Here is a 26,572-nt window from a genome sequence, read left to right as displayed (position 1 = left end):
GAATTTTATTTGAAAAAAAAAAAAAAAAAGAGGCAAGGTGGGGGAAATTTATTTTTATTATATTTTTTTTATATCAAATATTATTAAAAACAAAAGGTTGTTTTAATATAATTAAAAATATGAAAAAATCAGGATGAATTGACAGAAGGTAAAGTAATGTTAGAAAATATAAACTTCAAAATTTAAACTTAGATATATATATATATATATATATATATGAATTTAATTGAAAAAATCTAATTTTATATTATATTTTATTTAAATTCATATAAATTTAAATGTTCCGCAATTCCATTCATCCCCCCTAGGGGTGAGCATAATTCGGTGAAAACCGAATTAATCGGTCGAAATTGGCCGGTTCGATTCGGGTAAAAAATCTGATTCGGTTGGTTTGGTTAAAATTCTACAAACTTTCGGTTAATCAGTTTCGATTCGGTTAACAGTTAAAAAAATATCGGTTAACCGAATTATTAATAGTTTATATTTATAATATATTAATAATAGGGTGGGCGACTCGGGCTTGGGGCCTGGGCCTGGGGGGAAAAAAAGGCTTCGTGCCTTCGTAGTTCGTTCACTTCACTCCACACTCACAGACACAGACTCATAGTGGGGATTGCCGGATTGGGTCATTGGGGATTAGAGTTAGGGTTTATTCTCACTTCCTCTGTTCCTCAGTTTCTCTACGCTTTGTCGATTGCCGATCTGCCCCGCACGGCGCATGCCCGCAAGCCGCAGCTCTCCTACCTCTCCATCGGAGTCATCGGACCACTTCTGGAGCCTCTCGTCTCGATCCTCAGCGTCTCAGACTCTCACTCTTAGCCACCACCTCGCCGTGCAAACCCGGACCCTAGTGGCAGTAACTCCTCCTCCTCCTCCTCCTCTTCTTCTTCTTCCACTTTTGTTATTATATTTATGTGCGTTTTTTTGGGTTTGTATTTAATTAAGCTAGATTTGGTTTTTAAAATTTTTTGTATAATACTCAATTTTAAATAATTTCGGTTAAAATCAGTTAACCGAATAACCCGTTCGGGTAATTTGGTCGGGTCAAGTTCGGTTTTCTCCTCCAGTTCGGTCGATTTGATTAATGCTTTTATTTAACCGAATTTTTCGATTAATTCGGTTAATTACCCAAATTTGGCCGTACCGACCATTTGCTCACCCCTAATCCCACCTACAAATAATAAGAGAGAGAGAGAGAGAGAGAGAGAGAGAGAGAGAGAGAGAGAGAGAGAGAGAGAGAGAATTAGTATGCTTCTTTATTTCTTAATGGATGTATTCTTTTTAAACCAATCCATTTAACACGCGCACATGCGCACACACACAAAAGCCAAGAAAAAATAGAAATTAAAAGTGCACATAAGCTCAAAAAGAACTGGACTAGAAACCTTTAGGGTGTGTTTAGATCAAGAATTTTACTTCAGGAAAAGAAAAGAAAGGAAAAGGAGGAAGACTCATTTTCCATTGTATTTTCCTTCTATACTAAAAACTATCGAAAATAAAAATTTATTTCGATATGATTAAAAAAATTTAAATATTAATTATTTATAAAATCAAAATATTGTTCATAAATTTAGCATATTTTTTATTTTGATTTTGATTTTTCTTGATAACAAAACATAAAAATATAAATTCCTTAATATTTTCCTTGTGTTTTCCGGATTTGAAAGAGACCAGTCATAAGGCATTCACAGAGTTCTATCGCGATATGAATGATTTGATAAGCCATTCAAATAGCATGAGACTGCAGGAACTTCATGCACTCATTGAATCAAGCACTTTGGTTTATTAGCAGAAATCAATTTCCAAAAACATAATGGAACCTATTAGAAGAGAATAACAGCAACACTGCGGGCAATCAATGGGTGCAAGGGGCAAGAAATAGCAGTCCGCAAATTTGGAAGAATGTTACCCAACAGTATCATCAGACCTAATGGACTCTGAGCTCCCAGAAGTGTTAGACAGAATCACAGTACTCACATCTATTTCTTCATTCCTTTTAGGGGAAGATAACCGGTGCCTCGACCATTCTTCCAAGGTTTTACGATGGAGAACATTCATACGAATATATGGCCGTTTATCCCGGATTAATTTCTCCGCATTTTTCCAATCATCTGCCAAACCCAAAGCCACCAGTAGAGCACACATTACAGCAACACTTCTTCCATGACCTACAAAAAACATTAACACGAGAAAATTTGATTACAAGCTCTAAGATTTGCAGGCAGTGAAACAACTTCCCAAAAGATACAGCAGCAAATAAATTTTTTTCCTTCGAAGGACTAGTAATCAGCAATAATGACTTTTAATAACATCCAAATTCCACTGGCTGGTCAGAAATGTTTTGTTCTTCTTCAGTGTTGAGAGGAAAATTATCATTTTTTTTTTTCTGTAAAGATATGAATTCAAAGATGTCCCAGTGCGGATGTGCATTTTTTCTTTGACTGGGACAGCCCAGACCCACTCTGTCAAGGCCGTCTTTCCAGAAAGGGTATTTCCTTTTACTTTCAATCCCTGAAAAATAACATGGCCAGTTGAGTTGATATTACCAATATCTAAAAAGATAAGAAGTGCGAAACATAGGCCGGAGGTGCCCATTTGTAACATATCCATGAAAGAACAACTCCAAAATATGTTTCTCCCCAGATATGTAACACACTCTGGACCATTCTGAATAGAGATGTAATTGCACTAAAGATTAAGATCCCATCTTCTTTTATTTTTTATGTTTTATTTTTTTATTTTTTGTTTACTCTTTTGTGCTTAAATGTTTTGAATGTTAATGGTTCATGTTGGGGTGGATCTAGGAGCAACAATCTCACACAGGCAAAAATACACAAACAAGAATAGAACACCAGATTTATGTGGTTCGGCCAAATCGACTTACGTCCACGGAGCACACACCAATTCACTATAACTGGGGGAATAATACAAGGAGGAGGAGGCTATTGCCTTCAACTCAACTCTCTTTCTCTTTTTCTCACACAACGCACACAGCACACAGCTCTGCACGCTCACACACAAACATCTCATTTATAGCCATGGATGGGGGAATGCAAGTCAACCAAGGTGGGCAATGTAGGTGAAGGTGGCTGCTTTCCACCTACTGCAGCTCAAAATTCAACATAAGTAGCTGGTTGTGTTGGGGATAAATCCTGGAGCAACAATCACACACGAAGAAAAATCAAACACATCCACAATGGAACACTAGAAATTACAAGGTTCGGTCGAATCGACCTACTTCCACGGAGTACACACCACTGCACTATACTAGGAGACATATTACAAGGAGCCTCACTGCTCAACTTTCTCGCTCTCTCTCTCTTTCTCTCTATCACCACAACTCTCTCTACGTACAACACAACCTCTTAGCACTCACAGCACTCACACTACATACACCACACCTCTCACATACACTGCTCTTCTCACGCTACACACCTCACTACAACACAACACACTATATATATAGCCATGGGGAGGTGGAGTGGTTAGCAAGAAATTCAAACATGGTGGCTTAATGTCAGCCATCGTAGGCAAGGTAGATAGAGATTTGTTGGTCTCCATTTACTGCAGGTCTCCAATTTCGACATAAGCTACGGGGGAAGGTGCTGCTGCCGACGACTCCACACCTACAATCTCAATTCTCAACAATTTCCCACTTGGAGATGGAGACAACATCTCAACCAGTGTATAGGCAAATGATGTGCTCATGTCTGTCTTCAAGGATGAAGACCAACTAAAGTTGAGCACAACTTCAGCTTCTCTGTAGTCACCACCTTCGTCAACATGTCAGTTGGATTTCTGCTACCTTAAATCTTTTCAAGTGCCAGTACTCCATCTTCTAATAGAGATCTGATGAAGTGATAATGCAATCCGATATGTTTGGTTCTGAAATGAAATGCAGAGTTCTTTGCCAGATGTATCGCACTCTGATTGTTGCTGTACAAAACATTCCTCTCGTGTTTTAATCTAAGCTTTGTCAACAAACCCTGAAGTCAAATCATCTCTTTGTTGGCTTCTGTCACTGCTACATACTCAGCTTCTGTAGCGGATAGGAAAACAATCTTTTGTATTTGTGACATCCAACTAACAGCTGTTATGCCAACAGTGAACACGTATCCGGTGGTGCTCCTGCGGTGATCAATTTCACCAGGAAAATCGGCATTTACATACCCTTTGACTTTCAAGTCTCCTTTGCCGAAACATAAGCACTTATCAACAATGCCTCTAAGATACCTGAAAATCCACTTCACTGCTTCCCAGTGAGTCTTCCCTGGATTAGACATGAATCTATTGACTGCTCCCACTGCTTGGCCAATGTCCGGTCTGGTACAAACCATGGCGTACATGAGACTTCCAATGGGTGAGGCGTAAGTTACCTTAGCCATGAAGTCATTTTTTTCATCTATCTGGGGAACCTGATCCTTAGAGAGGCAAAAGTGTCCTACCAAAGGTGTATTTACTGCTTTGGCGCTGCTCATGTTAAACCTCTATAAAACACGGCTAATGTACTCCAACTAAGATAACTGCAATGTTCCCTGTTGCTTATCTCTGGAGATCTGCATCCCAAGTATCTGCTTTGCTGAGCCTAAGTCCTTCATGTCAAATTCCATTGACAATTTGCTGCTTCAATTTTCTGATCTCTTCTATATCTGGTCCTGCAATCAGCATGTCATCAACATATAACAACATAATGATATAGCTATACTGATACCTCTTGAAGTAGCAACAGTGGTCGGCGTTAAACTTTAGAAAATCATTCCTATGCATAAAGTCGTCAAATTTTCAGTACCATTGTCTTGGAGTTTGTTTGAGAACGTACAAGCTCTTCTTCAACCTGCACACCAGATTCTCTTTACCTTTCTCTAAGAATCCTTCTAGTTGATGCATGTAAATTACTTCATCAAGATCACCGTGAAGAAACGCCATCTTCACATCTAATTGCTTGAGATGTAGGCCCTCTGAGGCAACAGTACTCAAGACTGATTTTATGGTTGTCAACTTCACAACTGGTGCAAAGATGTCGGTGTAGTCAATTTCTTCTTTCTGCTAAAAATCTTTAACTACCAACCGAGTCTTGTACCTCCTAGAGCCGTTATGCTCCTCTTTGATTCTATACACCCACTTGTTGTGAAGGGCCTTCTTATTTTTGGGGAACTCAGCTAGTTCCCATGTTCTGTTGGAGGTGAGGGACTTCATCTCGTCCTTATTCGCAAGCTCTCACTTGCTCGTATCTGCCACCTGACATACTTCATCATAGCATTCAGGCTCTCCTCCATCTGTAAGAAGTATATACCTTCTGTTTGGTACATGAGGCCGAGTAGATCTCCTAAACTCTTGAGCTGGAGTAGGAGGTGGTGGTGCGACGATCTGCTCCACTGGTTCCTTCGCCTAAGGATTCTCGGCATTCTGCTGTTGTGTCCCGACACATTCTAGGATATCATCCATATCTACATAGGTTGACTCCATCTGAACTGGTTCGGTGGATTCTACTGTGTGCTTGTCTTTGTACATCACCTTTTCATTGAAAATCACGTCTATGTTTTTTATCAACTTCTTGTTTTCATCATCCCTAATGCGATACCCATACTCTTCTTCACCGTAACCAACGAAGGTGCATTTTCGGGACTTAGGATGAAGTTTGTTCCTGACATGATCGCTGATGTGTACATATGCAACACAACCAAAAACTTTCAAATGTGAAAGTCTCACCTCTTTTCTGCTCCATACCTCTTCTGGTATACGATGGTCCAAAGGTACTGATGGACCCCTATTAATCAAGTACGCTGCTGTGCCGACTGCTTCTGCCCATAACTGCAATGGTAAGTCTGACTGTATACGCATGCTTCTGACTCTCTCAATCAACGTTCGGTTCATCCGCTCTACTATGCCATTGTGCTGAGGTGTACTTGGCACAATTCTTTCCATCTTGATACTGCGCTTATAGCAGAATTTCTTAAACCTGATGTCTTCATACTCACCACCGTTGTCTGTTCTCAGCTTCTTGATTCTCAAACTAGTTTTGTTTTCAACCATAGCTTTCCATACCCTGAAAGCATCAAATTCTTCCGACTTATACTTTAAAAAATAAAACTCATACCTTCCGAGAGTGATCGTCAATGAACGTGACGAAGTAATTCCTTCCACCTATGGATGAGACAAGTGTCGGTCCCCACACATCTGAGTGGACTAATTCTAATCTCTCCTTCTTTGGGGCACGAGTGTTTGTCTGGAAACTGACCCTCTTCTGTTTACAAATATGCAATCCTCACACATGTCAATTTGCACTAATTGTAGACCACTTAATTTCCCTTTGAGTGCATAACCCTGAGTCCTTTCTCGCTCATGTGACCGAGTCGTTGGTGCCAAATATTGCTGTCGTTGTTTCCTGTAGCAACTGAAATAGACATGGAGGCATTAGAGGTTAGATAAAGTGTACCGCTTTTCTTACCTCTGGCAATCATTAGTACCCCCTTTGAAACCTTCCATTCATCGCCATTGAATGTCGTCGTGTATCCCTCATCTGCCAGCTGACCAACTGAGATCAAATTCTTTCTCAGGTCTGGAATATGTCTGACATCTTTCAGCATCTATACTGACCCGTTTATATTGATCTTCACAGCTCCCTTGCCGATTATGTCGCAAGGTTGATCGTTGTCAAGGTACGAAATTACCTGGTGTGTAATTCTCTAGGCAATCTCTGCAGCAAGTGGCATGAAATGAGGCCCTAGAGTCTAAGACCCAAGACACCCGCTTGCTTTCCAAAGAGCATATCAATGCATCTTTTTCTCCTGAGGAAGAGGCGAGATTTGCTTCTATCTTCACCTCAAATTCCTTTCTCGAACCTTTGCACTGATTTCTGAAATGCCCGATCTTTCCACAGTTCCAACACTCAACATTCTTTGTGCCTTGGGAACCTTTGGAATTTCTAGATTTAGACCACCTGGTCCTGGATCTGCCGCGATTGTTAGATCGTCCATGCCCGCTTCCTTTTCCTCGGCTTTCCACGTTCAAAGCTGAACTTAAAATGGAGGCATTGTTCGACTGCATGCTGATCTCTTCCGTCAAAATCATGCTAATAACCTCGTCGTACTTCAGCTTCGATTTTCTTGCGAAGCTACTAATCGCAGTAAAAATACCTTTCCAACTCTCAGGCAGCTGACTAAGAATCAGTGGGGCACGGATCTCACTGTCAAAAGTAATTCCAACCGAGGCAAGTTGATCCGATAGCTTGTTGAAATTATTCAGGTGTCTGCTAAAACTTTCACCTGCAGACATACTCATGGTAAACAATCTTTTCATCAAATGTACCTTATTCGCGGCTAATGGCTACTCGTACATATTAGATAGCGCATCCATAAGGGACATGGTGGTCATCAAGTGCTTGATGTTGAAGGCAACAGACTTTGCCAACATCATTCTGATAGCTCCGAGAGTCTTTCGGTCAAGCAACTCCCACTCGCTCTCCTTCATGGATTCTAGCTTCTCCTTCAGTGATAAGTGCAACTCCTAACCAAACAAATAGTCCTTGATCTGCATTTTCTAGAAACTAAAGTTCGTGTTGTCAAACATCTCGATCTGAGAGATCTTTTCGTTCGACATCTCGATTCGTTGATCTAGAGACAGAATTAGCTCAAAGGACAGCACAGTTGGATCTAGAACAGTCGAAAACCCTAGAAATGGCTTAAGTCGCTCGAAAACAGACCCAAAATGGCTTCGAAAGGCCTGGTCAAAACTAGTCAACTATGCTGACGTGGCCAGCTATCGTGGTTGTGGATCCGCCTGCTGACGTGGTAGTGGGGTCCATTTGCTGCCATGTCACTGTGGGGCCCACCGGCTGACATGGCAGTGCAGGGCCCACTGCCGACGTGGCAACTGACTCAGCACCGTTGGCATGGCCGAATGATGTGGCGATCGGGTCTAGATCGATTCGGGTCGGATACGGATCCACGGACCGAGTCTCGTGTGATCCAATCTGAGTGAGTCTTCGGGTCAGGTTGAGGCGGTCCGGGTGAGGAAGATGGGTGGGCATGCGAGTGGCGCGTGGTGAGGCGTCTTTCTCTGGCAAGGCGCGCGGTGGCACGTGTGGCTTCTTTTGAGCTTGTTTGGAGCTCCGATTGACACCATTTGCTTCGTCTCGACAAGATGAGTGCGATGGTGGCCTCAAAATTAAATTTTGAGCTACTGGACAGAGGCTCAAAATACGGGAATTTTTCTTTGATCTACGCTTTTGCTCCAACCAAGCTCTGATACCAATTGTTGGGGATAAATCCTGGAGCAACAATCATACACGAAGAAAAATCAAACACATCCACAATGGAACACCGAAAATTACGTGGTTCGATCGAATCGACCTACTTCCACGGAGCACACACCACTGCACTATACTAGGAGACATATTACAAGGAGCCTCACTGCTCAACTCTCTCTCTCTCTTTCTCTCTATCACCACAACTCTCTCTGCGTACAACACAACCTCTCCGCACTCACAGCACTCACACTACATACACCACACCTCTCATATACACTGCTCTTCTCACGCTACACACCTCACTGCAACACAACACATTATATATATAGCCATGGGGAGGTGGAGTGGTTAGTAAGAAATTCAAACATGGTGGCTTAATGTCAGTCATGGTAGGCATGGTAGATGGAGAGCTGTTGGTCTCCATTTATTGCAGGTCTCCAATTTCAACATAAGTTGCGGGAGAAGGTGCTACTGCCAACGACTCCACACCTGCAACCTCAAATCTCAACAGATTGGTGCGGTTGCTGACGACTCCACAAGCTGCAATCTCAATAATCTCCCACTTGGAGACAGAGGCGGCATCTCAACCAGTGTATAGGCTAAATGATGTGCTCATATCTGTCTTCAAGCATGAAGACCAATTGAAATTGAGCACAACTTCAGCTTCTCAGTAGTCACCACCTTCCTGTTTGCTGGATTCCTGCGGACTAATCTAAAGGTTGTCAGCTTCACAACTGGTGCAAAGATGTCGGTGTAGTCAATTCCTTCCTTCCGCTTGAAGCCTTTGACTACCAACTGAGGCTTGTACCTTCTGAAGCCAACCTACTCCTTTTTGATCCTGTACACCCACTTGTTGTGAAGAGTCTTCTTACTTTTGGGCGACCCAGCTAGTTCCCACGTTTTGTTGGAGGTTAAGGACTTCATCTCATCCTTCATTGCAAGCTCCCACTTGCTTGTGTCTGCCACCTAACATGCTTCATCATAGCATTCGGGCTCTCCTTCCTCTATAAGAAGTAAGTAATCCATATACCTTCTATTTGGTACATGGGGCCGAAAAGATCTCCTAAGCTCCGAAGCTGAAGTAGGAGGCGGTGATGCAACGATCTGCTCCACTGGTTCCTCCGCTTGAGGATTCTCAGCATTCTGTTGTTGCGTCCCGACACCTTCTAGGACATCATCCATATTTACATAGGTTGGCTCCCTCTGAACTGGTTTGATGGATTCTGCTGTGTGCCTATCTTTATACATCACCTTTTCGTTGAAAATCAAGTCTCTGCTTCTTATCAGTTTCTTGTTTTTATCGCCCCAAATGCGATACCCATATTCATCTTCACCATAACTGACGAAGGTGCATTTCCGAAACTTAGGATCAAGCTTGTTTCTAACATGATCACTGATATGTACATATGCAACACAACAAAAAACTTTCAAATGTGAAAGTTTCACCTCTTTTCCGTTCCATACCTCTTCTAGTATACGGTGGTCCAATGGTACTGATGGACCCCTATTAATCAAGTATGCTGCTGTGCCAACTGCTTCTGCCCAGAACTGCAATGGTAAGCCTAACTGTATACGCATGCTTCTGGCTCTTTCAGTCAACATTCGGTTCATCCACTCGGCTACGCCATTGTGCTGAGACATACCTGGCACAGTTCTTTCCATCTTGATACCGTGCTCATAGCAGAATTTCTTGAACTCGATGTCTTCATACTCACCACCATTGTCTGTTCTCAGCTTCTTGATTCTCAAACCAGTTTCATTTTCAACCATAACTTTTCATACCCTGAAAGCATCAAAGACTTCCGACTTATACTTCAAAAAGTAAACTCATACCTTCCGAGAATGATTGTCAATGAATGTGACGAAGTAATTCCTTCTGCCTATGGATGAGACGGGCGTCGGTCCCTATACATATGAGTGGACTAGTTCTAATCTCTCTTTCTTTAGGGCACGGGTGTTTGTTTGGAAATTGACCCTCTTTTGTTTCCCAAATATGCAATCCTCACACATGTCAATCTCGACCGACCGTAGACCACTCAATTTTCCCTTTAAGTGCATCACCCTGAGTCCTTTCTCGCTCATGTGACCGAGTCGTTGGTGCCAGATGTTGCTGTCGTCATTTCCTGCAACAACTGAAATAGACATGGAGGCATTGGAGGTTAGATAAAGTGTTCCGCTTTTCTTACCTCGCACAATCATTAGTACACCCTTTGAAACCTTTCATTCATTGCCAATGAATGTTGTCATGTATCCCTTATTTGCCAGTTGACCAACCGAGATCAAATTCTTTCTCAGGTATAGAATATATCTGACATCCTTCAGCTTCCATATTGACTCGTTTTATCTTGATCTTCACAACTCCCTTGCCGACTATATTGCAAGGATGATCGTTGCCAAGGTACATTTTACCGAAATTACCTGGTGTGTACTCCTCTAAGCAATCTCCGCTGCAAGTGGCAAGAAATAAGGCTCCGGAGTCTAAGACCCAAGAATCCTGCTTGCTCTCCAGAGAGCATATCAATGCATCTTTTTATCTCGAGGAAAGGGCGAGATTTGCTTCTGTCTTTGCCTCAGATTCCTTTCTCTGACTTTTGCACTAGTTTCTGAAATGTTTGGCCTTTCCACAGTCCCGACACTCAACATTCTTTGTGCCTTGAGAACCTCTGGAATTTCTATATCTAGACTGTCTGGTCCTAAATTTGCCGTGATTGTTTGATCATCCATGCCCGCTTCCTTTTCCTCGACTTTCCACGTTCAAGGCTGAACTTGAAGTGGAGGCATTGTTCGACAGCATTCTGATCTCTTCTGTCAAAATCATGCTGATGACCTCATCGTACTTCAGCTTTGATTTTCCTGCGAAGCTACTGATCGCAATAACAATACATTTCCAACTCTCAGGCAGGTGACTAAGAATCAGTAGAGCACGAATCTCACTGTAAAATGTAATTCCAACCGAGGCGAGTTGATTCGACAGCCCGTTGAATTTATCCAAATGTCTGCTAAAACTTTCACCTGCAGACATGCTCATGGTAAACAATCTTTTCATCAAGTGTACCTTATTTGCAGTTAAAGGCTGCTCGTATATATTGGATAGCACATCCATATGAGACTTAGTGATTGTCAAGTGCTTGATGTTGAAGGCAACAGGTTTTGCCAACGTCATTCTAATAGCTCCGAGAGCTTTTCGATCAAGCAACTCGTACTTACTCTCCTTCATGGATTCTGACTTCTCCTTTAATGGTAAGTGCAACTCCTTACCAAACAAGTAGTCCTCAATATGCATTTTCCAGAAACCGAAATTCGTGTCGTCAAGCATCTTGATCTGTGAGCTCTTTTCGTTCGACATCTCAATTTGCTGATCTAGAGATGAAATTAGCTCAAACAGACATCACGGTTGGATCTAGAACAACCGAAAACCTTAGAAATGGTTCATGTCGTTCGAAAAACGGATCCGAAATGGCTTTGAAAAGCCCGATCAAAGTTATGGTCAAACCTCAGTGAACTTTAACGGAATATTCCCTCCGGTTACCACAGTTGGCTTCATCTCGACAAGAGGAACGTGATGGTGGCCTCAAAATTGAGTTTTGAGCTACTAGACAGAGGCTCCAATCCGGCAATTTTGCTCCGATCTGACGATTTTGCTCTAACCTCACTATGATACCAATTGTTGGGGTGGATCTAAGAACAACAATCACACATGAACAAAAATACACAAACAAGAATGGAACACCAGATTTACATGGTTCGGCTGAATCGACCGACGTCCACAGAGCACACACCAATTGACTATAATCGGGAGAATAATACAAGGAAGAGGCTACTGCCTTCAACTCAACTCTCTCTCACACAACACACACAGCTCTACACTTCCCCTTTGCACACACTTCCACCCACAAATACAACACAGCACACAGCTCTGCACAGAGCTCTCTGCTGCACACACAACTCTACACGCTCGCACACAGACATCTCATTTATAGCCATGGATGGGGGGATGCAAGTCAACCAAGGTGGGCAATGTAGGTGAAGGTGGCTACCAGTTTCCACCTACTACAGCTCAAAATTCAACATAAGCAACTGGTTGGTGCGGCTGCTGACAACTCCACCAGCTGCAATCTCAACAGTTCATTCAACATAAAAATATAATTCCAAATTTATCAAAAGGAATTTAATAGTATAGACAAGAAATTCCATAACAAATGTTGAAGCTGGCACGAGTCCTAAATGCCTCTCTTTTTCCTCCTTTTTTGGTAGGGAAAGTGAAGTATAATACTAAGGGAGTCATCTACAATACAAAAAAATCAACAATATCTATAAGTTTCTCTAGATGATACTAACTATCATCACTATACCATGGCAACTTATATTGCCACCCACGACAGCACCCTTTAGCCATCCATCAAGTCCTGTCCCACTAGAATCTATGTGTCAAAGTATTGTGTGAATGGCTGAATGGTTTGGCCTTGAGTTCTGTATATTATATATAGACTTTACAAGAATGCTATACATGCAAAGTAAATAAGTTCTAGCATGATTCTAGCCTTATACATGTAAACTAAATATATGCTAACTGTACAAAATAAAAAATTGAGAAATAAGGAAATAATTGTGGGCAAAAGTAAGGAAAGAAATCTTTTGCTTTACTGTTTGTTGTTCCATTGACACCCCCCCCCCCCCTCTTTAAAAAATGATGCGGGTTGATCAACAAGCATCAATTTGCTACTTAGGAAGCAATGTCGATGACGAGTGAGAGCATTGGTGAAGATATCCGCAATTTGTAATTCAATGGAAATATGTGGAAGAGTGATAACATAAGCTTCAAATGTTTCATGGATAGAGTGATAATAGACTTCAATATGTTTCGTGCACTCATGATAGACAGGATTGGCGTGATTTGGATAGCACTCGTATTATCAGCATGTAGGGGTGTAGGATCGGTCTCAGAAAAATCTAACTCAGCAAGCAAACCTCGAAGCCAAATAATTTCAGAACAAGCAAGAGACATCGCCCAGTATTCAGATTCCGTCGATGACTTAGAAACTATGTCTTGCTTCTTACTCTTCCAAGAGATAATGCATCACACCTAAGAACACACACCAACTAGTGATGGAGCGACGTGTATCCGCACAACCAGCCCAATCAGCATCGCTATAAGCAGCAAGATGAGTAGAATTGCCTGCAGGGAAGAATAAACAACGGGCAAAAGTGCCCTAAACATAGCGTATGATCCTACGGACAGCAGCCAAATGAAGATGACGAGGAGTCTAAAGAAACTGGCTAAATTGCTATATAGCAAAAGAAATGTCTATGGTGAGATAAACAAGACTACCCACCAACTTTCAATATAAACTAGGATCAGCAAGTAAGTCACCCTCCTCTTTGCGAAACTTGACATTTAATTCCATGAGAGTATCAACAGAAGTACCCTTCTGAAGGGCAGCTGTGGCAACCAAGTCACTAGCATACTTATGTTGATTGAGTGAAATAGCAAAGGGACTACGATTCACCTCAAGACCAAGAAAATATGTGAGCGACCCAAGATTTTCATAAGAAAGGACTCAAAGAGATGAATTTTGAGCTGAGCAAGTAAAGCAAAATTGGAACTAGTAATCACAATATCATCAACATAAACCAAAAGAACAACAATACCCATGTTTGATTTCCAAAGAAACAATGAAGTGTCATACTTGCTCTACTTGAATGAAAATTGTAATAAAGTGGCGCGGAATTTGTGAAACCAGACCCTCGGAGCTTGTTTGAGACCATAAAATGAGCGACGAAGCTTACACACATGTGAAGTTGGAGAGGGAAACAAGCCCGGGGGTGGCTTCATATAAATACACTCTTTAAGATCCCCATGAAGAAAAGCATTCTTGACATCCATTTGATGTAGTGGCCAATCACTAGAAGCAGCAATAGCCAGAATCATACGAACAGTAGTCATCTTAGCCACGAGAGCAAAGGTCTCTTCATAATTGACACCATAGTCCTGATTATTCTCAAGTGCAACAAGGCGAGCTTTGTAATGATCCAGACTTCCATCAGATCAGACCTTGACTGAGTAAACTCATTTACAACCTAGAGGAACAATGGTGGGAGGACAAGGCTCAATGTCCCAAGTGTGATTGGCCTCTAGAGCGGCAATTTCTTCCTGCATAGCTTTTCGCCAACAATCATGCTTGGCAGCATGTGAGTGGGATGTGGGAATATCTAAATTGGACAATGCAGCAGTAAGAGCTGAAACAGAATTGCTAGAACTTGAAGAGGGAAACCCATAACTATCCGAGGGTACACACACTCGAGAAGAGCGACGTACCAAAGGCTTTGGAGGTGCTGCAACTGACTGAATCTAAAGCGGTAGGATCATATATCAAATGAGCTACCGAAAGAGACTGTGGGTGGGAGCGTTGCGTATACACAATACCTAGTTTAAAACGAGAACTAACTTGATGAGGATCCAAGAACTGCTCCTCAAAGGAGAGGAGAATCACAGTAGAAGAGGAGGGTACAGAGGACACAAGAAAGAAATGTTGATTTTCAAAGAAAATAACATTCTTAAAAATGCGTGCACGATGTAATGTAGGATCATAGCAAACAAATCCCTTTTGACACACATTATATACCAAGAATGCACATCGAACAAATTGAGCAGATAATTTATGTCGCTCATGAGGAGGTAAATAAACAAAACATACACAACCAAAGGTACGGAGGTTATCGTAACTAGGTTGCTTAGCAAATAAGCAGAAATAGGGAGACTCTATGAGTAGGACTTGAGAAGGTAAACAATTAATCAAGTAGCAGTTTTCAGAGTCTCAACCTAGAACAAGGATGGAACAAAGGATTCCAGCAAGAGAGTACGTACCACATCTAGGAGATGACAATTTTTCCGTTTGGTTACTCCATTCTGTTGGGGAGTAGCAGGACATGAACGTTGATGAATAATACCTTTAGAAGCCAAAAATGCCTGAAACTCAGTAGACACATATTCACCACAAGAATTTGTGCGTAATGTCTTAATAGAAGCAAAAAATTGATTATCAACATATGCTAAAAACTCAATGAAATAAATTAAGGTGCATTATCCAAACAATATATTTAGCAAATGGTCAGGTGCCAGTACTTTTGCTGCCTAGGTGCCACCCAATCAACAAGATTTCAATGAGCAATGTGAGCCACCAAGTAAAATATAATATTTTTAAGAAGCTTTTAACAAGGAAAAGATTTAGAGATGAGTAAAACTATAAGGTTATGTTTGTGCAGTGCCTATTCCAAAGCATAGACTAGTTATAATAGATTACTTACAATTAGTAATACAAAAAAATTATGTTGTTACCATAAACCAAATAATAAAGTGAAACTTTTTATGAATCCATAACAAGGAATAACTGTTCTCAAATTTCACCATAGAATGTGCATTCCTTATTACATGTTGGATGAAATAATAAGGAATATACAAGGAAAAACTATTCCCTCTATTCTCAAATTTCTCATTGTTTCCATCTTATTCCAAGAAATAGTTATTCCTCTAATGTAACCTAATATTATTAACATAATCCTAGTTAAGTTAGAATTTGAAACAATTTAACAGAGTTACAGAAAAGATTAATATTTGAAACAATTAAACAGGAGATTTATAGCTTTAAGAGAGGTAAGAAAAATCCTATGCATAATCTTCCGGGAAAATTAAAGCTCCCTCCCTAAGGATAATAAAATTACCTTGTTCCTTTACAAATCTAGTCAAACGGTACATCTAGCAACCCAAAAAACTGACATCACAAAATCTTGTTTCAAAATCAAGCTCTATTCACTGGATTTCACTCAATTTGCTATGGATTGGATGGTGGAAAAGCCAAGCAACAAGCCCCCTTGGTAATCTAAGTAAAAGACATTTTATGTCATTTAAACTACCGAGAAGACAACTAAATGGAAAAATGCATATAGGCATATTTGTATTTCTAACTAACCTTTGGGACAAAATGGAAAACAGGCATCCTTGTAATATCATCATTTGTCATTGTTGATTTCAACAGTCAGCTAACTGAGGCAAGGCACATGATAGCGCCTATGCACTGAAAATTAGAGTGGTTTTTAAAACCTTAAGAGGTAATCTCTAATTGCCAGAAAACTAATTTGCCCTCATGTAAAAGTGGGATTGAACATTGGCTGTATGATTTTGCTGATTTAGCTGTTCATACCCTTTTGGATTGATCTTTGACTTATTTGGGTCTTCCCCTTGGAGGTAATATTAATTTCTATTACCTTTCGGGACCCGGTGGTGGATAGAGTGGGAAGAAGGTTGGAGGGTTGGACGAGGGTGTGTTTATTTTTAGGGGGTCCCATTACTCTCATCAATGCTGCTTTTTCTAATATTCCCATTTATTTTCTCTCTTTTGAGATTTCCAGAGAAAAAGGGGAGGGGGGGGGGGCTGCTACCTTGGAGAGGCTTATAAAAGTTTTTGTGGTCAGGTATAGGCAAGGAGAAGAGGGACCATCTTTTTAGTTGGGATAGGGTCAGAAAATGTAATTTTGACAGGTTTGGGACTCAGGAGTGTGGTGTCTAAAAAAATTTCTCTAGTAGGGAAATGGATAGGAAGTTCCCCTTGGAGGTTGACTACTTATAGCACATGGTAATTAGAAGCAGGTATGGTTCGCATTGGAATGGTTGAACGCTAGAGGTAGTGGTGATGCTTCTCCTGTAAGCTCTTGAAAATTTATTTCCCAGGTCGCTCACTTATTCTGCGCCCTTACTCGTTTCCGAGTTGGAAATGGGAATCTCTTTGGGTTTTGGGAGGATAATAGTGTGGGTGATGTATTGTTGGAGTCTTTGATCCCTCGTCTTTTCAGACTGTCTTCCACTCATAATGCCCAGACTTGTGCACATTATTCTTTGGAGGGGGCTCTTCTCAAGATTTTCATTTTTTCAAAAATCTCCATGATAAAGAGGATGGTAATATGAACATTTTGTTGAGGGTTAGAATCTTCTACTCCTCAAGTGAAAAATGATTCAAGGATTTGGATAAGGATACTTCTGGTTCTTTTTCCACAAAATTCTTCTCTCAGCTCTTGAAATCACCAAATCCTTCTTTTCTCTTGATTATTTCATCTCAAAGGCAAAGGTTCCTATCAAGAAGAGGGCTTCTGTGTGGACTATGGCTCTTGAAGGGCTCAATAACAATGATTTGTTGCAGGTGCGGGACATTATAAGGCTATCAGTTTGGATTGCTTACTACGTGTTTAGAGTCAAGTGAAACTGCTGACCACATGTTTCTCCTTCTTTGGGAGGCTAGGAGCTTTGGTCTATCTGTTTTCAGTTATAGCACATGGTAATTAGAAGCAGGTATGGTTCGCATTGGAATGGTTGAACGCTCCCTTGAAAATTTATTTCACAGGTCGCTCACTTATTCTGCGCCCTTACTCGTTTCCGAGTTGGAAATGGGAATCTCTTTGGGTTTTGGGAGGATAATAGTGTGGGTGATGTATTGTTGGAGTCTTTGATCCCTCGTCTTTTCAGACTGTCTTCCACTCATAATGCCCAGACTTGTGCACATTATTCTTTGGAGGGGGCTCTTCTCAAGATTTTCATTTTTTCAAAAATCTCCATGATAAAGAGGATGGTAATATGAACATTTTGTTGAGAGGGTTAGAATCTTCTACTCCTCAAGTGAAAAATGATTCAAGGATTTGGATAGGGATACTTCTGGTTCTTTTTCCACAAAATTCTTCTCTCAGCTCTTGAAATCACCAAATCCTTCTTTTCTCTTGATTATTTCATTTCAAAGGCAAAGGTTCCTATCAAGAAGAGGGCTTCTGTGTGGACTATGGCTCTTGAAGGGCTCAATAACAATGATTTGTTGCAGGTGCGGGACATTATAAGGCTATCAGTTTGGATTGCTTACTACGTGTTTAGAGTCAAGTGAAACTGCTGACCACATGTTTCTCCTTCTTTGGGAGGCTAGGAGCTTTGGTCCATCTGTTTTCAGTTTTTGATAAGGCTTTGGTGCTACCACAGACTGTTAGACACTTTCTCATTGAATCAGTACACAGGTTCTAGGAGTAAGAAAGGGGTGATATTATGGAGATTTAATGCTTTGCTCTGTTTTGGACTTTGTGGGTCGAAAGGAAAGCAAGGGCTTTTAATGGCAAACCTTACATTTAATATGGGACAGAGTTGTTTTCATTGCTTCATTTTGAGCTCATTCCTTGGGTTTATTTTGGGGAGTTCTTTTTTTTCCAATCTTCAAAGGGAGTGGAGGAGTGCGCCATTGTAACTGCTTTTTGTTATTTCAGGATGATATCTTATCCTTCAATCTTTTTAATTTTTTCTCCTTTCCGTTAATGAAGTCATTGACATCCATTGATTTAATAGAAAACATCACGTTAGATGAAATGGCTGAATATAATTCATGTTAATTGAGTAGTGATAATTTTTTGAACATTTATTGTATGCATATATTTAGTACATCAATCAAGGTATTGGAAGAAGTGAGATGTGTAAAGCAAATTTGGAGTGTTCTCTAGGCAATAATTATTTTTTTAATGCTTACTAAATATCAAACAGTTGGCATAATAGCACAGAAAATGTCACCAAGTGATAAAGATGGTGATAAGCAACCTGCTAGTGACAGAAAGAGAGAAGAAATGGTTGGCTAGCTAGAGTTGCCAAGTTCATCTTAGTAAACATGGAAGGATGTACTTGATCAAAATTTTTATGGGGATGTTTTGCTCTGTTTTGGACTTTGAGGACCGAAAGGGATGCAAAGATTTTAAAAGGTAAAATAGCTTCCTTGCGTTTAATACGGGATAGGGTTGTTTTCCTTGCTTCCTTTTGGGTTTAGTCCTTCAGTTTATTTCTTGGAGTTTGTTATCTGACCTTCTCAGTTTTTCCTGCTTTTATTTTTATTTTTATAAAGTTCTTTTTTCTTTAAAAAGAAAAAGTCAACTAAAAAAGCTAGATCATGTGTGACCAAAACTAACAATCCAAGATCAATGACTAAAAGGAAAAGGACAACACCACAAAGGAGATATGATGCAGAACAGCTTCCCTTTTTCTTCTTCTATACAAAATGTTATATGGCACCCGCTGCGTGTGCATGGGGGAGGGGGTGGAAGACGCATTTTAAGAGGAAAAAAAGACATGACGGCCATTGATTTAATAGAAAACATCTCCTTAGATGGAAATCACTGAATGTCATTCATGTTAATTGAGTAAAGATAAAATTTTTTATAACATTTAATATATGCGAATCTGGTAAAATCAATGTCAAAAAAGGAAGATACATATAAAGTGAATCTGAAGTGTTTTCCAGGCATAAAAATTATTTGTTTAACGTTACAAATTATCAAGCACTTGGCGTACTAGCACACAAAATGTTACCAAGTAATATAGATGTTGATATGCAACTCTTGCTACTGCCAGAAAGAGAGAGGAAAGGCTTAGCTAGAGTTGCCAACTTCACCTTAGTAAACAGGAGAATGCACTCAATCAAGAACAAACACATTGTTCAAATCAACTACTCGACAAATAATTCTTAATTTTCCCAGTGCTCAAGTATAAGAAGCACTAACACTGACACCTGACACAGATATAACAGGGAATGGATTCAGCGGTACAACAATTTTCAAAAAAAAAAAGGAAAAAAGAAAAAGAAAAATAGGATACGACATGGCCTGGATAAGACAATCATTAATTTTTAAAAATGAAAATTTTTAGGCATATATAGTAATACTTTTCCCCTTAAATGCAGAATATTGAGGCAAATGAAAATTTATGATGGCTTGAAGGCATTATTAATGCCCATTCTACCCAAAAAAAAAAAAAATCCTTCATCTACATTCATTGCCAACATCCAAATTTCATCATTTAACACTACAAATCTATAGAAGTATTGTCACATTTATAAAATAATCAAAAAGTATAATCAATAATGAAAAACCGTCTAATAAAAAAAACCACTAGGCAACTAGCAATAAGGAGTGCGAAAAATATAGGTCCAGGAACAAGTAGCAATCTAGCAACAAAATACAACAAAAATACAAAAGACAAGTTGGGCAATGTTAGGGCTAACCCAAAACGTGTCAGGAAGTGTCGGTGCTGTACCAGAAAATAAAATCAATTAATTTGATTTCAGATGTGTCAGACAAGTCTTGAGCTGTGTCAGACGAGAGTCGGTATTTGACGCATCGACAGTCAGAGGTTCTTGGAGTGTTAATGCTTTCTAGGCCTCAATTCAACCAAGTAGATTGCAGATCTGGGTTGTGGAAAGATATCATTGTTGAAGATAACAATAAAGAACTGATGGTGTAAATTGGTAAAGATCAGGGTGCATAAGTAGCAAATCTTACCTTCATATTGTTTGTTACTTATATATTGAATTTAATTTGCTATCAGTTGATCGCATATCTTTATCCTAAAAAGAGACATGATTGGACTACATTATAGTTGCCATCTCCACTAAAAAAAGGATTGATGAGATATTGTATGTACCTTTTCTTCCAATTTCACACCAGCAACATAGTATTAGTAAAATCTATTTAGTCTCTTAGCAAAACCAGAGCATAACAGTGGCATAACCATAAACACTTTTTTCTTCCTTTGCATCTGTGCAATTCTTCTCTTCTCTCTTCTTCCTCCCATCTCTCTCCCACATTCTCTCTCACTCTCTTTAAATCCCTATCTTCATACCTTCTTTAATCCTAATTTCCACTCCTTTCTGTTTCTGAAGGAATAACCTGGAACTAGTCCCTAACTCGCTTCCCAAATTGTTTTTCCTCATCTATTTTCATACAAAGAGTTATATTAACAAATATCTTTTTCCCTATTACGAGTACCATGGCACCGATTACCGGGATTGCAAACAAGAATCTTAATGGTGATCTCCGCTCAGAATCCCCTTCAAATCACACAATAAGAAGAAATATGTAAAGCATGCAGCTGTAGTTGGTAGAGCACAAAATAGCATGCAAAAATGAGGAGCGTTAAAATGAACTCTGTCAATGCTGGATTCTATTGTGCCAATAAGAGGGGCATGATGCTTCCAGAGAAGAAGAACAAAAGAAAGGATGCACAAAAAAAACAAAGCAAAACAAAATAAAATCAAAGTATAGTCATTCTATTTTTTCGGAAAAAAACTTAAAGTTTACAAGAAACAAGGAATGCATTCAAGGAACACATTTCTACATAGACAAGGTGATTGACTAATAATTTTTTTGGGGTAATTATCTAGAACCCCTCAACACCTGTTCTAAGAGCAATTACGACTGTTTATATGTGTGTTTGCCTTCAAGAAAAAAGAAGGAAAGCGAACCAAAACAGAACTCCTTCAATCATCACCATCAAACAAAAGAATGGCTCTTCGGATCCAAGGCCCTCAGTTTTACTCTTACCAAAGGGGGCTGGCCTCACAAAGCCTAACATTTTGAAGTTTCGAAAGACCATAGATGGGGAAAAAAAGAATTGTTTGATTGAAAGGATTGAATTTGAAAGGATGGGGTTTGCCTACCTATTTTGAATGAAAACATGTTTGAAGAAATGGAGTTTCAAATTGTGTGGTTTGCGAGGATGTTGGATGCGCTTTTAGGAATTTTGGAGACAAGAACCCTCAAATTTGTAAGATTGTTAGATTTGGAGAGTCTTTGGGATCTAGAGTTATCTTTGAATTAAAATGTTGGAAATGAGCCTTGATGACATACCTGATGTGGGATCCTTATTTGTCAGTGGTGAAAATGTGGAAAGAAAACAATGAAGCCTTCGGTCTAATAATAATCTTATGGAAAGAGGGGATATATAATGAACTTTGTTGTAGACAAAGAGAATCAGTAGCGACCTCCAAGTAGTGGTATAGAGGAAGGATATCAAAGATAGATATCGTTAAGGGAATGGGAATCACAACCAGAACAACATTGCGGGTTTGAACTTTCCTTGGGGCAGAACTGATGTGGATCTCAATTGAGTTGAAAAGTGAGGTTGACTTTTGAAAAGAATTTGCGTCAATGAAATCTTTCTACACAACTGAGAGAGAGTTTGGGTATTCTTGAACAAGAACAAAAAATGGATCCATATCAAGGATTAGAGAGGTGGGATTCTGGGAGGAGCATTTCTATATTTTGAACTTGGGGTATTAATGATGGTCGATGGCTAATGAGGGTCTTAAAAATGGGTTCAAATCTATTGCATAAACAGAGATAGGTCTATGTGCCATATAGAGACAGGTCCCAAGGGCTCAGTTGCTCCAAGAGTTCCTACTTGGAGTTTATAGAAGTTTCAACGCAAGGCATGTTCATTTTAAGCACAAGAACGTTGATAAGATGGTATGGGGAGAGATGTTAAGGTGCTACTTTCTTGTGTCTATGACACACACCAAACTAGTTGTGGAAATTTGAAAGGATATGGTATTCATGTCGGATGGGTTAGGGAAGTAACTCTAGTTAACATGGATTCGATTATGGAAATGTCATACGACGTGTTTTGAATGTACCCCGACCCTGCATACTCGGGAGCTTTGTGCACCAGGCTGCCCTTTACCCGTACAGATGCCATGCGGTCTCGAGTTGTGACAATTAGACCCATGGATGGTTACTCGTGCGTAAGTGAGAATGCAATAAATCCTTAAGGGGAACCAAGTGAGTAGCTTACCACCCGTGATGTCCTTTAGGCACTAAGTGAGCACCTTGAGGAGTGCTTAGGGGAGGGGCTTTGACATCCTCAAGTGGCACCTTGGGCTTCCTTGTGGATTGGGAGCCCTATGAACAACCCATTAAAGAATGACGTCACATGTCACTCTCTACCCAAAAGTTGGGACATTCACCCTTGTTGGCCCTCGGGTATAATCTTGGGTAGTTTCATCTCATAGGACCATCAAGAAACCTAATCCTTTGTATGTCTAACTCAAATAGTATATGTGGTTACTTCACCTATAGTTAGTGAGTGGTACGCAGTCAATGGGTGGCAAGTGGCATGTGCCCCAGTGTCTTTACATGAGGATTGTGTTATAGGTGAGACCATGGGAGTTACCCTCAGTGCTTGCGGAACGCAAGTTCAACACCCTTATTGTTCCTCAATGACAATCTCAATGGAAGAGGGTTAGTCATGCTGTAAGACTCAACCACTAAATTGAACTTGGAATGTAATGAGGATGAGTAGGGGTGGACAAGACTTGACATGGTCTTGTCACTTCACAGGCGTGACTCCAACACATCTTAGGCAAATTAATGCAAGATCTACGATGTAGAACAACTTCTCCTTTCTTTCCTTTGCCCCTTTTCTTCTTCTAAATAAAATATTATCGGTTTACAACCATTGATTTAACAAGTTCACATTAATGAAATGGCCAAATATCATTCATGTAGTATAACTGAGTAGAGACAATTATGAGGAAAAAAAGACATGAAAGCCTTAACAAGAAAATCACTTTAGATGCAATTTCTATTTGCTGAACATCATTCATGTAGTATAATTGAGTAGGGACAAAAATGGGGAAAAAATACGTGATAATGAATGATTTAACAAAACCACCATTGAGCAAATCAGTATAAGCAATATCATTTTCCATTATAGTTATTGCAATTGACGAAAAAAATAAGTAACAGCAATGCACTAACATGTAATCTAAACATGGAATAAACAGATAACAGAATTGGTAAAAATATATTATAATTAAGTATGCTTGAATATAAGTAGTAAAACATTCATATTGTACCGTATGCACAGTGGACGAACAAAGGCTTTTTCAGGGCTCTCTTTCTACAAGCCCAGCGAACTGCAGATTCAATTTCAGCAGGCTGAGGAGCCCTTGTATCCCAAGTGGGAACGCATAAATATGCATTCTCCGATAAATGTGGACCTCTTGGGAATTCACAAGTGCAATCAATGATGGCAGGGTTACCGGGTGGCAAACCATGTGAAGAATAAGGCCACCCCCCAACATATACACCCTCACAAATCTCACTATAAGGAGCTTCTCCACTACAGAACCTTCGCAATGCAGAGAAAGCCCGAACAAAATACAAATATGGGCTAAACATGATTACAGACCAGATGGGAAAAGTCCCATCTGGTTTCTTACCCAAAAGCATGGGAAGATTGATGGATGGATGAGAAGCAAGGGAGACCAAGAAAGATACCAAAGAAGCATATAAGAATGGTACAGATAACAATGCAAAGCCGAGACGTGTAAGATATGCAAATAAAAAGAACATCAAAGTACCCTTCAACCCTATCAACCTTGATATACCCCAACCCATGCTTTTCTTCAATGCCCCACTTCTTTTGACGAAGGAACAGTTGCTAACCCAGTACCCACAACTGAAACAATCAAAGAAGAACTTCAACTCGCGGTTTTTTCAGTGAAAAAACTTCGAAGAATTTCTCACTTGGTGCCTTCAACGTTCTCCTTTCTATCAAACGCAGACTGTGACAATGGCGGAATAAAAGCTTTATCAGAACAAATACAGCACGAATCTCCAAGAAAAATATGAAAAATTGAAAACCCAACGGAACAGATGAAAAAAATACGTATACTTGATTCACCGGCAACAAATTATCCACAAGATTTGGTCGGGGTTCTTTGATTCAGTTAGACAAAACAGTTTATTGACAATATATATACACAAGCAAAATAGGGAATTACCCGTAAGTCGCGGTATCAAACATTCAAGCTTGCATAGTTGCAGGATCTCAAGAAAATAGGGAATTACCTCAAGCCCTCGATTGTCGAAAGCTCATCGGTTAGTTGCTCGGCGAATTTTCAAGTATTTCGGTCGCGTGTATTTCCTGAGACAGAATATACCACAAAGACTAGGCGCGTGCTTTGTAGGCAACGCTTGTAAGCCATTTAGCAAGATTTTTCCTTTTCAAAAATAATTAATTCATTGGCATTTAAAATTATTGATGGCGTAGGACTAATGGAGTATCAAAGCGTAATCTCCTCCATGCTTTTTTCTTTCTAAAAGCCTCAATAAACAGAAAAACCAGACCAAAAATACAAGCAAAAATAATCATTGGTCTTACCAAATGATGCATATATATTGATACACCCAAAATTGACACATTCAAGTTGATAGGCGTGCTTATAGAAACGAGCAGTTGTAAGGCCAATATTTAATAGCATTTGGTGTTTTGCATAACCACCTTTAGGTTATCCATAATCACTTATGTGGTTACAAGAGTTGCTATTAACGTTTAGGTTATCCATAACTTATGATGCGGTTATAAGAGTTGTTATTGATGTCATGCATAACTACCCTTAAATTACTCGTAACCTCCCAAGACATAATGGCACATTCGTAAATCCCAAGCTGAAGGAGAGTTTACCTTCATCACTATAAAAAGGGGATCTCAAGATGAGGTAAGCATCTTGTTCTCTCTCACTTTTCTATTACTATTACAACATAGAGTCTCTCACAGTTCCTAACTTCGACATCAGAGTGATCCCCTAGAGTACACATCGGGTCATTCAAATCATTATTATTTAATTCCTTTCAAGTGGTCATGGTCGAAGGATGATCCACAAAAGCCGTTCGACTTTTAGCAGCAACAATTGGCACCGTTTTGTGAGAACCCTTGGGAGGTTTTCTATCCTTGAACATGACCACAAGAAGGAGTCGAACCGATCTAAAAAGGAAAATTTTGAGGGACCTAGATGAAGTGGCCAAGGAAGGGAAGGAAGCAACCTATAGACTCACAATGCATGAACCCCAATGGCACAAATCCCAATAACACAAATTCCAATGGTGCGAATCTTAACGGTGTGGATCAACATGCCTAGACCAAATGACCCATCTGATGAGCACCGCTCATGAGGCCCTAAACACCTGCTCATTTGATAAGCATAGATTATTATAAGGAGGAGAGAATGTAGAGACCCAAAGAATTATAGAAATTAAGTAAATAAAAGAAATGAGGAAAAAGGATTTTTTAAAAGGGGTTCCAGCAGGGTCTCATCGACGAGTGCAGAGTGCTTATCGACGAACAGGCTTCTTGGGCTCGTCGACAATAACTTACCGAGAGGGTTGTTTTCAGGGTCTGAAACTCATCGATAAGGAGTAAGTGTTCATCGACAAACTCCCTTCATGGATTTGTCGATGAGGTGACGTGTCTCGTCAACAAATCCATATTTTATAAATATCCTAAACTCGAGGTTTCAGCGAAAAGTTTTGCATGCAAGCCTTTCTCTCTAAGTTTCATCTCCCCTTCCTTCTCTCTAAGTTTCTGGCTTCATCCTTCGTCGGTTCAACGATCGGAAGTCATCATGCTACTCCTGAGAAGTTTCTCTTAAAGCCTACCAAAGTATTCATTGGTTAAGCCAACTTGGGTATCATTCTAAA

At 40.0% G+C, this 26,572-nt stretch overlaps 1 protein-coding gene across 2 annotated transcripts; it reads right to left on the bottom strand.

The window, feature by feature from the left end:
- Positions 1 to 1,763: 1,763 nt before the first annotated feature.
- Positions 1,764 to 25,122, bottom strand: LOC131166367 (uncharacterized). 2 transcript variants are annotated; one of them, XM_058124848.1, is made up of 3 exons: positions 24,877 to 25,122; positions 23,947 to 24,657; positions 1,764 to 2,168 (listed from the first exon to the last, which is right to left on the bottom strand). In XM_058124848.1, exons 2-3 carry the CDS (start codon positions 24,488 to 24,490, stop codon positions 1,906 to 1,908), a joined length of 807 nt encoding a protein of 268 aa, XP_057980831.1. In that variant the 5' UTR covers positions 24,491 to 24,657; positions 24,877 to 25,122; the 3' UTR covers positions 1,764 to 1,905. The 2 variants fall into 2 exon arrangements, with proteins under 2 accessions (XP_057980831.1, XP_057980832.1); XM_058124849.1 differs by having other exon boundaries at positions 24,944 to 25,122.
- Positions 25,123 to 26,572: the final 1,450 nt, after the last annotated feature.

This window comes from Malania oleifera, chromosome 10, assembly GCF_029873635.1.
Source record: "Malania oleifera isolate guangnan ecotype guangnan chromosome 10, ASM2987363v1, whole genome shotgun sequence".
Taxonomy (NCBI): Eukaryota; Viridiplantae; Streptophyta; class Magnoliopsida; order Santalales; family Ximeniaceae; genus Malania; species Malania oleifera.
The sequence above is the reverse complement of the archived record's forward strand: the minus strand, read 5'-3'. Positions and strand labels throughout refer to the sequence as shown.